General features: G+C 43.1%; 1 protein-coding gene across 2 annotated transcripts in view; it reads left to right on the top strand.

Moving 5' to 3' along the window:
- Positions 1-15,442, top strand: part of elac2 (elaC ribonuclease Z 2) — a 72,281-nt gene that overhangs the window by 41,263 nt on the left and 15,576 nt on the right. For both annotated transcript variants that reach the window (XM_078570708.1, XM_078570709.1), the window contains exons 15-20: positions 2,436-2,557; positions 3,273-3,369; positions 4,074-4,212; positions 6,711-6,749; positions 8,888-8,997; positions 12,215-12,314. In XM_078570708.1, coding sequence (XP_078426834.1) covers positions 2,436-2,557; positions 3,273-3,369; positions 4,074-4,212; positions 6,711-6,749; positions 8,888-8,997; positions 12,215-12,314 — 607 coding nt within the window. The remainder of the gene's footprint in view (positions 1-2,435; positions 2,558-3,272; positions 3,370-4,073; positions 4,213-6,710; positions 6,750-8,887; positions 8,998-12,214; positions 12,315-15,442) is intronic.

The following is a 15,442-nucleotide window of genomic DNA, read 5'->3' as shown; positions in this document are numbered from 1 at the left end:
TCTAAATCCAGGAATCAGACCATCAGTTCTTGAGGTTTTACATTAAACTAATTGTTTATTAATTTACACAAGTTAAAATTTTGTACACATGGCTACAAATTACTACTGTCATAACTTTTAACAAATTCCCAAACTAATCTCCATTAAGGCAACAACAACCCATAGACTTAACCAAACACCAGACAAAACATTTTCACCATACGAATTCAAAATGAGGCTCTTTTCACTGGAGCCAGTTGGAGGCTTACAGCTCCCTTTTGATCTTTCTTTGCCTCTGCTTTGCACACCTGCAAACTACTGAAGTTATGCCTACTAGCCCCATTGAATGTTAATTCTCATTATATCAACAACCTCTTTGAACTTCACCTTTTAACAATGAAACCTCTTTCATAATACCAATTTTATTAGTAATATAAACATATTGCTTGATAGCTGCCAGAAAGGCATCAATTTTCACCCCATTTCTTGAATGCTCTGTTCAAAAAATGCAAATAAACTGTATCTCTCTGTTTACATCTCAAACTAGTACATATCAAAGCACCCAGACTAGCTGGCTTTAATCCAATTAAGACACACCCACAGTCTAAACCTCTATTTTAAAAGACAAATATTTTCCAAAATATTGTACGCATTAATAGCTTCATGATACTATTCTGGAACATCCTCCCCCTCTCTCTCTCTCTCTCTCTCCAGCAGTGTAGTGTTCTCTGTGACCGCTCCTCCTGTCTTTCCTTCCTTATCTTTGCTGAACACCTTGTATCCAGGAATATTTATTATCGAGTTCTGCCTTTTTTTTGGGCCAGGTCTCCGTTTTTGCCACAGCATCATAGTCCCTGTTTCCTTTCTGTGCCTATAGCACACCAACCTTATTTACCATGCTCCTTGCATTCAGATACATGCACCACAAATTTAATTTAGATTTTATTGCCCTCTTTGTTACTCTGACCACACCTAATGACTTACACTGCCCTGGAGCTCAGAAATTACAGCCCCCAGTATCTGGGCGGGGGGGTACCCCAAAGATACGCTGTGGAACCCTCCCGGAAGTTCCCATTTAAGGATTGCACGGCCGGGAAGTTGAAACCGGGCATTTGCCCTGCACTGGGAACCAGCCAAAAATGTGATTTTAAACTGCAAACTTCGGATGGTTCCGACTGTGTTACATCAATAGTTACTCAGATAAAGTTCAAATTAAAACCACTTCTAGCTTCTGGGTAACTATGGCATTGAGTTACCCCCAGGCAATCAGACACTCCCCTGCCCCTGCCCCTCAACACCCCCCACCAGCCAGTGTGTAAATAAAGGGGGTGGTGCTTGCCTGTGACTGAGCTGCTCTGGGAGTGCGTGGACTACAGAGCTCAGCCAGCCTAAGTCAGAAGATGGGGGCAAGGTAGGAATGGCTGGATTTCGAGGTCAGTAACTACGAGCGGAGTGCCAATCCAACTCAGTTGTCACTCCACCCGAAGTTATGGGTCACTATTTCTTATTCTACTGCTATCTGTCTTTCACAGTCTGTGTGCACCTTCTTTTTCGTTGTCCTGTTCTCCTCTTGAATTACTCCTAAAAGTGAAGGGTGAAACCACCTTTTGGGTATAATGCCAATCGATTGTCGTTCACCAAGGCAGCTAAAACTTGGGCAGACACCTCAGTTATTTTTAGTTTTCTTCCAGGAATTTGGGTATCTTCACTCATTACTGAACACAGGGAAAATAGGGTTGGCGGGTTAATGGTGTCATAAGAACTGAAGAAAATTTACAAAATCAAAGCCTTGAAACTCCACATACCTGCACATCAGCAAAATTAAAGGTGCATTAAGCATTTGTCCCTTTCATCGATGTCCATGAATGGAGAAAAGAAAAATTCTTGCATCCACCCTGTTTTTGGGCTACAGGTCAGCTGGTACCAGCATACCAAGGTGCCAACATCTTATATTGATGTTAACCCAGATTGACTGATTTTTTTATGCTCTTCCTGCAGCTCTCATGTTTTATCAGGATTCTTCTGTTTTGAACCCTGATATGTGGAGCCTTGCAATTTAATTTCTGTCTTCCAGAGCGAGGCAAGGAAAACGAGAAACCAAAAAGTCTAGCTACCTAAGAGTTAACAGTTCTGCATTTTGATCCTGATGGCACCCACACAAGGATGGATCATGGGGGGGTTTTTAAACTTCAGCATCATTGTGTCCACTCTAGGTGCCTGTTCAGTATGGCTAGCCTGCATTTAACTTAAAATCTCTTCAGGTCTTTGTTTAAATTCAAAGACTAATACCGGCAAATCACCCGAGGCAGATGGTTGTGAGAAGGATGTGCTGCAGAGAAAGGAAAGTGATCTTTACTTGCTGAATGTTGCTCTAAGCCAGATTGGAGAGAGATTTCATGTCGTCTCATTTTTAACGTTAATTGCAAGTTGTATTTTTCTGCACTTCCTATCAATAGAGACGCTTTGGTTGCAGCTGACACTGAAGAGTTTATTAAAGAAGCTACAGAAATCCCAGGCTTCTTGGAGAAAGTTGAAGAATGTAAGAATTTATTGGCGGCAGACCCTGTTATTCAGTCAGGTAAATCATGACCGCTTGGGCTGACCTTATTTGGTAAAGGAAATGGCTGGTTATTAACAGATCTTGTTTTATGAAGCTGCTGTGCTATGCTGTTCTTGGCCTGGGGTGTAGCTGTAATGTGTTACAATAGTCAAATGTATGGCTGCCTTCCCCACTGTAATCACTCATCACCCTCAGACTTGTGTGGTCTTGTGTTGTGGCTGCCTCAATCATTTCTGGTCTTCTGGACTCTAGTTGCACCTTTAAGAGGCACTTTTACAAGAGTAAAGAAGGTAACTCTACAGTTGCACTTCCATAGCAACTGTTTAAGGATCCAAGCTAACGGAAAAATATTCTGTGCCCGGGCCTTTTTAACCATCCCAGCAGCAGGGTTGTCTGTACAAATCGGATGATGAATATCATTTTTAAAATGCGAAACAGCTGCAGTGATTGGATTTCAACCTCGAGTTGCTATTGGCCAATATCACTGATCATTCAGGGCTTTCCACTGAATAAGAATCTTGCAATGCCTTTCGCAACGTCAGTCATTTATATATACTGTAAAACCAAACTCTAAGGGTTATGATGTGTGAATGTAAGACACTAGTATCTTAGTCTGATGCTTTGAGATGGTCTTATTTACTACTTTTACCTCCTTTGTACCTACATTTAAAAAATGATGTACGTGTATTTTGTAACTCTGGTGGTAAAATGTATCCTTGGCTTGTATTCCCAGGGAAAGTGGACAAATATCCCGAGGTGGTTTTCCTTGGAACTGGATCTGCCATCCCAATGAAAATCCGAAATGTTAGCTCCATCATTCTAAACATCGAGTAAGCCTCTCTTTTAACTACCTGCTGCTGGTTAAAAGTAATATTGTAGATTCGGGAGCGTTTGGTTGCAATTGATTAAAAAAAACCATAATTTGTGCTTTGTGTTTCATGTTTTTCTCTCTTTTCTCTTCCATCCTCGCTTTTGGCCAACTCCCCTAATAGTTCCCTCTGTGGCTGAGTATCAAATTTTGATTCATAACCCTGCTGTTAAGAGCTTTGGGATGTTTGACTATGTTAAACATGTAATATTAATGCTTGTTAAGTTCATGGATCTCTTTTTTCATATAAAAAAACACACACACTAATTGGTAGATGTCAAGGACCCTTTGCTTGAATTTAAAGCTCAGTCAATCTTTTTCCTTTTTGTGGCTTACGAAAAGACGGCTGGAACTGATCATTTTGTTGCTGGCAATTTGTGGAAAATTATATTTTCCCCTCTTTTTTTCCTGCACTATTTTGAGTTGTAGACCTGCTTTCAGAGTTCTGTGCCGGCACTAGTCCTTCTACTGTAACGGGATCGTTGGTGTTCTTCAGCAAGGAACGATCAATGATGGTTTAATAAAATTGCCATGACTCACCTTTTACTGAATTATGTTACTAAGGTAGAAAGTCAGCAAATTTCGAGAACCAGAGAAGGAAAGCAGGTGCAGTAATATTGCAAGAATCCTTTGATCCTCATTAGACTTTTTTTTCCCCACTGTTAGTGCGACACGCTCTATATTGTTAGATTGTGGTGAAGGTACCTTTGGCCAGCTCTGTCGTCACTATGGCAATGATGTGGACACGGTTCTCTGTAATTTGTCAGCCATCTTTGTGTCTCACATGCATGCTGACCATCACACCGTGAGTACTTTTATTTCCTTAAATGTTCAAACCTGACTATTATTTTTGGCCCATAAATAAAATGAGTCTGTTCTTTTAAAAACCGAAAGTTCTAACCTGTTGGGATACAGCATGATACTGGGTCTGGCTTCTTGTGAATAATTTGAGATGTAGGCAGGCAAGGGTGACTTTGGGGGTCAGTGGGTACTATCCGGTCTAGGGGCGGAATCATCCATGCCTGCTGGCATCGGGCGTATTTGGCGGTGTGAGCGGTGAATATGGTGAGAAGGCCAACAATTGTTTTCACGGCGTCATGAAACCAGTTTGCGATCGTCCACCCAGCCCGTCAATGGCAGGGGCCGTGTTTCCCGCCATCGGACGTCAGGAACCTCATTGTAATACACCTGCACATCATTATAAGGCTCGTCTGCTGGACCCATTCCTCCCACTGGATCGTCTGCCCATGTGTTTCACAACAGCATATAAAAGGCGTGCATATGGCGGGCTGCACTTTGAGAGGAACTTGGAGATGAGTGCACAGTAACATTGCGGCACACACGCGAGGGACGCCTATTGGACTTCGAGGTTGAGGTGTGTTTGGGGTGGGGTGCAAAGGCCACCCTGCGGTTGAAGCGGCTTTGGAGGGGGTGTGGGGTGGCGAAGGCTGCCCTGTGGTTGATGGTATCACAGCATGTGCGGGGTGGGGGTGTGGTGGTGGGCGAGGGAATTTGCCACACATTAGGGACACCTTGTATAAAGTGACCATTCCTTTGCAACTGGGATAGTTCAGGTGCAGCCACATTGATATGACTATAGTTGGGCTTCTAGATATCTGCCCACTCAAGCAATGCAGAGGCACCAAGGCACCACCAAGTACTCCAGAGATTTTCACCCCTCGGGCACAGACTGCAAATGAATGAGCGTTTTAGTGGACTGCAGAACAGTTGGATGACTGGGCACGTTGTACAATCTCCTTGCTAAAACTGGCCGTGGAGCAATCACTGGTGGAGGCGCTCACAGCCCCTTGCAATGTCAGCCTCCCGGTTTGGACCAGTATCCGTTATGCTTCAAACTAACAGTGCAGCCTTGCAGTGTGAGCTGAGAGCACAGCATGCAGTCCAATGGGCAAAGCTGCTGCCAGTCGGTCGGGTGGAGTGGGGCGGAGGTGGTTGGGGTTTCAGGCAGCCAGACAGCACCCTAATCTCTGGCCATCCAAATGACTCTGCCCGCTACTGCACTTGTGCATATCTGTGATGATTCCGCCCTATAGATCTATTTCATTCATTGTATAAATATAACCGCTGACAGAATGAATAACGAAGGAGTGTATTGTGTGGTTGGGAATCTGTAATGAAGGTCATAAAATTTAAGTGAGAACGAGAAATCACAGAATAGTTACAGCACAGAAGGAGGCCATTCAGCCCACCGTTTCCATGCTAGATCTCTGTAAAAGCAGCACAACTAGTCCCACCACTCACCCTTTCCCCAATAGCCCTGCAAATGTTTTCTCTTCAGGGGATTATACAATTTCCTTTTAGGCGGTTTGGAAAAATGTCTTTGCGTGCAGGATATTTGGAATGTGGAATGTTTCCCCACAACCCCCACACCCCTGACCCCCCGAGTGTTCCTACCAGGTTAAGTGGGGTGAACTGTCTCCCCTCTTTGTCCCACTCTTGGCTTTGTTATAACAGAGTTTGAATTTTTTAAAAAGATGTGATATTGCCAATTCAGTATGTACTTAACTGTGTACAGCTCAGTGTACGAATTAAGCCAGCCAGATACCTTGAATTAATAATTAAGGAATTAGTTTTATTACTAAAACCAACTCCAGTAAAGATACAGAAATTATTAACAAAAGGGTTTAAAACGTATGAAAATGTCCAACTTGCCACTAGTGCAGAAAACACATACACACCTTTTGGTCCTTCAGTGGAAAATATTATAAATGTTTGAAACAGAGGATGATGCAAGTATGGCAGAATGCTGGACAGTGGGACTAATTTTGTATTGCTCAAGCTAGCATTGGCACAATAGGCAGAATGTTGCCCTCCTGTGCTGCGAGCTTCTATGGTTAGACACAGAATACACCGATATAAGTGACCAACTGAGTTCTGTAGTAAAATTGTTTTACATGGAAGGGGTTCCCAAGCCTTGGTATAAAAGCATCGTCGAATAACTATTCTGTGGGTCACCGTTTTGTTGCTTACCTCGCCACTTGACAAGAGTCTGTTGAACACATTCATTAGTGTATCTTCGCTCACTGTAATGAGCATTATGAAGAGACTCTGATCAGTGTGCCTATCAGTGAATCCTCCAGGTACTCTTGATTAAACATCTGTGCTGCTGAGATAGAGGTTGGGAGTATGTAATGAGCAAATCTGCTGCTGTAGTGGGTGGGGGTTAGCGTTGTATAGAAACAGTATGATTATTGCATTGCTGCAGTAATGTAATCATTGTGTGATTCACAGTGTAACTTTCTCTTTCATTTCATTTGGATAATGTATCTTAATGTATTACAGGGCTTGATAAATATATTGTTGGAACGAGAAAAGGCTCTGGTAAGTTGAATTTCATTTTAATGAGTTTGAATTTTTAATAAATCTAAAACTGGTGCCCCATTACACATTTTTCCTGAGGGTTTCCTGCAAGAAAGCATTGACGTTTTAGAAAAAACTTATTGCTATAAGTTTATTTCAGCTCTTTTGCCTTATTTTTAATTCCCCATACAATCTGCTGTTCCTTAGGCAAGTAGGGGGGCAGGCAATCTTCGCCCAGCCCTGTCTCTATTCTACTTTAGTCCTGTTGGGAGTTGTCACATTCTGTTTTTAATGTAAGAAATCTAGAGCTTTGATAAACTCCATGACAAAGCCACATTCCTAAAAATTTCATCTTAGACATTATAGAATCCCAAGAATTCAACACTCTCAAGGGTCCGCAAACACTGATGCATATGTTCTCTTCACAAATGCTGTTTGACCTACTGAGTGTTTCAGGATTTTAAAAGATTTGCACCATTAACAAAAAATACTGCAGAATAACTCTTCCCGCTGATTTTGAAACTTTTTTTGCTTCTGGATGAGCCATGTCTCTAATTCTATGTCAAACTAGGTGCCCTGAGGTTCCTCACATATTGGGAATAATCTGACAGGGATTAATGTTAATAGCTTCATTAGTTCATGGAAGTCGGTGGAGAGATCAATCTGTCAATTTGGAGAGAGGGAGAGACATAGACTGAAACAGTCCATCATGCCTGGGCCAATTCTTTGATAGAGGAAACCAACTAGTTAGCCCCGTATCCCTGTCCTTTCCCCATCGCCCTGTTAAGTGTTTTTCTTTCAAGTACTTAACCAACTGCCGCCTTGATCGGTACAATTAAATCTGCCTCCAAACACCATTTCAGGCAGATATAAAAACAAAAAACTGCGGATGCTGGAAATGCAAAACAAAAACAGAAACAGAAATACCTGGAAAAACTCAGCAGGTCTGGCAGCGTCGGCGGAGGAGAGCAGCACCGTTGACGTTTCGAGTCCTCAGTCTGAGGACTCGAAACGTCAACGGTGCTCTTCTCCGCCGATGCTGCCAGACCTGCTGAGTTTTTCCAGGTATTTCTGTTACCATTTCAGGCAGAGCATTCCAGGTCACAGTAGCTGGCTCTGTTTCCTCATGTCACCTCCTGGTTATTTTGGCAATTGTGTTTTTAACCCGTGTTCTTTGGTTATGGACCCTTCTGCCTGTGGAAACAACGGGCGGGATTTTCCTGCCCACTGCCGGGATCGTCCAGTCCTGCTGAAATTCAGTGGACTTTTGACTGGGCTTCTGAGTCTCCCGCGGAGGGTCCCTCCACGAGGGGGGGAGGGAAATCCTGGCCGGCGTCTCTTTTAAATCGGCTTGTTCAAAATTATTGATCATTTTGATAATCTCGGTCAAATCACCCCTTAACCTTCTCGACTTAGAACAATGCCAGATTCTCCAGGCCCTTCACATAACTTGAAGCCTCCCAACCCTGGTACCATTCTAATTAATCTCTCTGCCCTTTCTAAGCCTTTGCCATCCTTCCTAAAATGCAGCATCCAGAACTGAACACAGTACGTTAGTTGAGGCTAATCAGTGTTTTTAAGTTTGGCGCAGCTTCCTAGCTTTTATGTTCTGTCCCTCTATTAATAAAGCCAAGGGCCATGGGTGTTTTTTAACAGCCTTCTCAACTTGACCTGCCACCTTCAAAAATTTGTCACTCTCGGGTCTCTCTGTTCCTGCTTTTAAAATTTTACTGTTTAATTTATAACACCTCTCCACTTCACATTTCTCTGCATTAAATTTCATGTCTGTTTCACCAGTCGCTCTATGTCCTTCTGAAGTCTTACCATCAATTGTACTGCTATAATCTTACTATCCTCGTCACTGTTTATTGCATTTCTGAGTTTTGGCCATCTGTAAACTGATGTTATGCCCTGTCCAGCAATATATATCAGAAAGAGCAGTGATCCTAATACCGAGGCTTAAGGAACGCCTTTGTCTACTTCTCTCCACTCTACAAAACAATTGTTCACCACTATTCTCTGCATTCTGCCACTTAACCAATTTTGTATCCACACTGCCTTTTTTAATCACGTGAGCTTTAATTTTACCTTCAAGTCTTAACTATTGTTTAATTTTGTCCCCTGTTCACCAGTCGTACATTCATTGTTCTTTTTTCCAGGTCTCCCTGGGTAAGGTCTTCAGCCCAGTTTTACTTGTGGGCCCTTTAAAGATCATGAGTTGGTTGAACCAATACCATAACCATTGCCAAGAGATTCTCCGCCATATCAAGTGAGTTTACACTCGGAGGGTAGTTCTGTAGACCAAGCTGTGTTTTTTGTGGGGGTGGTGGGGAGAAGGAGAGAGGTGAAACCTAATGATGGTTTCCTGTCACAATAAAAGCAAGTTGGTGGAATGAAGTGTGGAACAGTTCCAGTAAATCTTTCAATGCTTTGGCCAGGTCCTTTTTGTTTGAGAAAGTTTTGAAGTTTGAGTCATTTCATGTATTAAAATAGTTCCCAACATTTTATAGAAGTGACTATACTTCCAAAAAGTACTTAATTGGCTCCAAAACTGTTTGGGTCATCATAATCATTTCCTTTTTAACTGAGTCAGTTCTGCAAAGCACTTGTTAAAGATGAATTCCTTAATAGGTCCAGAATAATGTTTTGTAGATTTTATTTTTCATTTTTGTTGTATTGAGACTAATATTTGCCCTGCCGCTACCATTAATAATTGCCTATACTCTGTTGACTCTAATTGAGTCTGAGGTTACAGATAATTGAGCCTTGATACGGATAATCAAGCTCACAATAAGTTGTCCCTCAAGACTTAATTAACTGTTAAATAGATTACCTCTGGAGAACAGAGTACGATTGTTTTACCAATGGTGCATTCTTCTTCCGGATTATTCTGATAAAATCTGACGACGCTAGGGATTTATACATTACGTGTACATGGGATTTACAAGAATGGCTGTGGGGCTGAGGGACTTCAGTTACATGGATGGATTTGAGAAGCTGGGGTTGCTCTTGGAGAGCAGAACATTGAGAGAAGCTTTGATAGAGGTGCTCAAAATCACCAGGGCTCTGGGCAGACTAGATCAGGGGAAACTCTTCCTACTGCTGGCAATGTTGAGAACCAGAGGGCACAGATTTTAAGGTGAGTGGCAAAACAATCAAAAGCGGCATGTGGAAAAAAACTGTTTTACACAGCGACTGGTTAGGATCTGGGATGCCTGAGAGCACGTGGAGGCAAATTCAATTGTGGCTTTCAAAAGAGAACTAAACAATTGTGTGAAGCAAAAAAATTTGCAGGGCTATGGGGAAAAGGGCAGCGGAGTGGTACTAGGTGTGCTGCTGTTGCAGAGAGACAGCACAGAGACACAGGGCTGAATGGCCTCCTTCTGTGCTGTAACCACGCTCTGATTCTGTATCCCAGTCAGATATCATTGACTAATAATAGCCGCTGAATGTCTGGACTTCAGTTCCGAGAATTCATAGTTTCAGCTTGTGGTAAAATTCCCTTTGTTTCATCTTAAGCATAAGAGCTATCTAGTTAAATATCCTATTTCCATACAATACGGTCCAATTAAAGATGTGTGTGTATATTAGCATTATCCATAAAATTCATCACTGACATTGGATAATTGTAGAATACATACACACTTTGAGGCCTGACACGAACCAAGTTAGACACCATTTATTCTTTGAGCTCCCAATTATAGATGAGATGTGTTCTTATTCTGGTTGTGACATTTCTATTAACCATCAGTTCTTATATTATTATCACACCTTGCACCCCTAAGGCTGCTAGTCTTATGGTTCTTGAACAATCACGTCATTCACATTACGCACAGTGCTATAATGCCTGCAAATATCCATTTTCAGTCAGCTAGATCTTACACCGAGATACATGGCAATTTTGATTTTAAGCATTGATATCCTCCTCACTGAATGCCTTTAACAACAATCAGGTTTTCAGGGTGTTCTTTACTGCAACTATTGTAGTGGTAACTAGATGGGAATGACATCTTCACTCAGAAGCTACCAAGAACCTATGACCTTGATGGGAATTCAGGCTGGCTATAGGTGGGTGGGAAACTCTTTCGAGTTATCAACAGTCACAGATTGCAACTCTTTCGAGTACAATCGCAGTTCTTGGTTTCCGGGAGTGGGACATGAACCCACAACCCTCTGATTCAAAGGCGAGGGTGCTATGAACTGAGCCACAGCTGACACCTCTAGGTGGGTGGGAGTTGCACAATCGTTATGCTTCTTTAATTTATTCTTGCATGGGATGTGTGTGTTGCTGTCAGTGCTGGTGCTGGCATTTGCCATCCCTAATTGCCCTTTGAGGGCCGTTAAGACTTAACTACATTGCTGTGGGCTTGGAGTCAAATGTAGGCCCGACCAGAATGGCAAATAATAAGGGACATTAGTGAACCGGATAGCTTTATACAACAAATTGATAGTTTCATGGTCGCTATTACTTGAGACTAGTTTTCATTTCGGATTTTTAAAAATTGATTATTTTACACACCAGCTGCTATGATGGGATTTGAACCTGTGACCCCAGAGCATTAGCATGGGCCTCTGGATTACTAGTCTAGTGACATTACCACTAGGCCATCACCTCCCAGCATTGCCACAATCTCATTGTTATAACAGTGGAAAGATTTTCAATTGCCAGCTGCTGTTTCTCACCTGAAAAATGGGTGGTTAGCAACAAATCATCATTTTTTTTGGTTTACGTGTGAGGGCCCTTCAGATTCTCAAAGGAGCCAACTTGTGTGGAGCCTGCATAGGAACTTTTGGGTTATGACACTGTTTGTTTAGAGGGAATATTGGTGATCAGTTGAAAATTGGGGATGGGTGGTGGGGGGAGTGGGGGCATTTTATTGCCCCATTGATGCCCAATGCCCTCCTGATGCAATTCTCAGGCAGGCTTTTGAATAGATGAGCGGGATTATCCACCTGAAACAGTTGGAAGGCTGAGTGTTGGAACCCCACTCAGTTGTAGGACCCCGATTGCAGTTTTCAGATACAAATGGGTGCCGTGAAAGCTTACCCGTTTGTACCAGATTGTGAACAGCTGAGTTTAGAGGCAATCGTCCGGGAGCCTTTAGATTTTATTTGTAGCAGGAATGTTCTTATTGGATCCACAAAATGAATCTGACTCACTTCCAGCACATTTACGAACCCCTCTGGAAACACTCTGAAGAAGAGGGCAACAGAAATTTGGAACTTGCCCCTCCAAAAGACTGGGGATGCTGAATCATGAAATTTGAGGCAGAGGTTGCTAGATTTTTTTTGTAGGGAAGGCTATCTCGGGATATCGAGAAGAGGCAGAAAATTGGAGGTTACAAACCAGCCATGAATCTAGTTGAATGGCCGAACAGGTTCAAGGGGGCTGAATGGCCTACCTCCTAGCTGAGGGGAAAGCCTTAATGGTTGACCTTCTATTACTGGCCGTGCGCGCCACTCAAAATACCTTCCTTGTGTTTCAGCATTATTCCTGCTCGACATCTTGTGGAAGGTGAGGAAGTTACCAAGTTCAATGCTCAAGACTTTATTCTATCTTTGCTAAAGAAACTTGAACTGGAAAAGGTAACGGCGCCTTTTAGTCTGATTTATATGTTGGATTGAATTCTCTTGTTTGGTGAAGCAAATGGTGTTTTTTATTACTGAATGGCACAGCACGTTAGAGAGGGAAGAAGGAGGGGGGCAGCGGGCTCACCCCGGAGCGGGGCGAAGGGTGTTGGCGGGCCATTCCAACGCACCTGTTGCGTTGCTGCTCTTGCCTGGGTTAAAGCCAGAGGCATCACTTGGGATGAAAATAGTCTTGGGCAGTAGAGTAAAGTGAGCAATAGCATATCACCGCTTGTTTTCCACCTCACCCAATTCTCTCTTAAATACTTCATTTGGAGAGAGAATATGGCTGGGGTACAGCAGGCGCCACTTTGCTATGGCTGAAGACCAATTGCTCACCATAGCTGGGGAAAATGTCTCCTCCCCCCTTTTCCAATATCAAGACCTGAAGAGGAGAAAAATAGGTTTGGAATGAGGCTTACTTATTTCCTTTTTTTGAGAGATTTTCATTTCCATGTCTAGTTAGAGCAGGGGATTTTACGGTATAGGAATGGGAATATCTGCTGCTCCCAAGTATCATCTAGTACCGGACACAGAACAGACAGAGGCTGAAGCTTGGGATAAGGTCACTTCTCACTCAGTTGGCTGATGACTATTGTAAGGAAGTCCGAGGTGATGGGAGAACACAATTTAGAAAAATGTTACCCAAAGTAAATCTAACAGACGCTAAAATATACTTTGTGGATGAGTCATAGAAATGTAGAAAATAAGAGCAGGATCAGGTCATTCAGCCCTTGGAGCCAGTTCCACCATTCAATATGATCATGGCTGATCCTCTATCTCAACGATGTACTCCCACTCTCTCCCCATGCCCCTTGATGCCTTTAAAGTCTATAAATCTGACTATTTCCTTCTTAAATATATTCAGTGACTTGGCCTCCACAGCCCTCTGGTAGAGAATTCCACAGGTTCACCACCCTCTGAGTGAAGAAGTTTCTCCTCATCTCAGTCCTAAATGACCTACCCCGTATCCTGAGACTGTGACCCCTTGTCCTAGACCCCACAACCAGGGGAAACATCATCCCTGCATCCAGTCTGTCCAGCCCTGTCAGAATTTTATATGTTTCAGTGAGATCCCTCCCCCCCCACCCCCGCCTAAACTCCAGTGAATACGGGCCTAACCGACCCAACAAAAACAAAAATTCATGGAAAAGTTCAGCAGGTCTGACAGCATCTGTGGAGAGAAAGACAGAGTTAACGTTTCGAGTCATTCAGAATGAAGAAGAGTCATATGGACTCGAAACGTTAACTCTGTCTTTCTCTCCACAGATGCTGTCAGACCTGCTGAGTTTTTCCAGCAATTTTTGTTTTTGTTTCAGATTTCCAGCATCTGCTGTATTTTGCTTTTATCTTAGTTGGCCAAATCTCTCCTCGTATGACAATCAGTCTGGTGAACCTTTGCTGCATTCCCTCTACGGCATGTGTATCCTTTCATAGGTAAGGAGACCAAACTGTGCACACTACTCCAGGTGTGGTCTTACCAAGGCCCTGTACAGCTGCAGTAAGACATCCTTGCTCCTGTACTCAATTCCTCTCGCAATGAAGGCCAACATACCATTTGCCGCCTTAACTGCTTGTTGTACCTGCATGCTTGCTTTCAGTGATTGGTGTACAAGGACACCCAGGTCCCTTTGTACATCAATATTTCCCAATTTATCACCATTTAAATAATACTCTGTCATTCTGCTTTTCCTACTGAAGTGGATAACCTCACACTTAGCCACGTTATACTGCATCTGCCACGTACTTGCCCACTCACTCAACCTGTCTAAATCGTCTTGAAGCCTCTTAACATCTTCCTCATCGCTCACATTTCCACCAAGTTTTGTGTCGTCAGCAAACTTGGAAATATTACATTTGGTTCTCTCATCCAAATCATTGATATATATTGTGAATAGCTAGGGCCCAATACTGATCCTTGTGGTACCTCACTAGTCACCATCTGCCACTCCGAAAAAGACCCATTTATTCCTCTCCCGTTTCTTGTCTGATAACCAATTCTCAATCCATGCAAATATATTACCCCCAATCCCATGTTTAAATTTTAAACATTAACATCTTGTGTGGGACTTTATCAAAAGCTTTCTGAAAATCCAAATACACCACATCCACTGGTTCTCCCTTATCCTGCTGGTTACGTCCTCAAAAAAACTCCAGTGGGTTTGTCGTGACTCCTCAGATACTGAAGCAGTCCATGTCCAAATGCGGCAAGACCTGGACAATATCCAGGCTTGGGCTGACAAGTGGCAAGTAACATTCGCATCACAAGTGTCAGACAATGACCATCTCGAATAAGAGAGAATCCAACCATCGCCCCTTGATGTTCAATGGCATTACCATCACTAAATCCCCCACTATCAACATCCTGGCGGGGGTTACCATTGACCAGAAACTGAACTGGACTAGCCATATAAATACTGTGCCTACAAGAGCAGGTCAGAGGCTAGGAATCATGTGTTGAGTAACTCACCTCCTGACTCCCCAAAGCCTGTCCACCATCTACAAGGCACAAGTCAGGAATGTGATGGAATACTCCCCACTTGCCTGGCTGAGTGAAGCTCTTGCAACATTGAGGGAGCTGGACACCGTCCAGGACAAAGCAGCCTGCTTCATTGGCACCACATCCACAAACATTCACTCCTTCCACTACCGACACACAATAGCAGCAGTGTGTACCATCTACAAGATGCAGTGCAGGAATTCACCAAGGCTCCTTAGTACCTTCCAAACCCATGACCACTAGCACCTAGAAGGACAAGGGCAGTAGATAGATGGGAACACCATCACCTGGAAGTTCCCCTCCAAGTCACTCACCGTCCTGACTTGGAAATATATCGCCATTCCTTCACTGTCGCTGGGTCAAAATCCTGTAACTCCCTTCCTAACAGTACTGTGGGTGTACCTACACCACATGGACTGTAGCGGTTCAAGAAGGCAGCTCACCACCACCTTCTCAAGGGTAACTAGGGATGGGCAATAAATGCTGGCCCAGCCAGCGAAGCCCACACCTCGTGAATGAATAAGAAAAAACATGATTTCCCTTTCATAAACCCATGTTGACTTTGTCTAATTGCTTTGATATTTTC

Source organism: Cetorhinus maximus, chromosome 24, assembly GCF_964194155.1.
Source record: "Cetorhinus maximus chromosome 24, sCetMax3.hap1.1, whole genome shotgun sequence".
Classification (NCBI taxonomy): Eukaryota; Metazoa; Chordata; class Chondrichthyes; order Lamniformes; family Cetorhinidae; genus Cetorhinus; species Cetorhinus maximus.
This window is presented reverse-complemented; position numbering and strand designations above follow the sequence as displayed.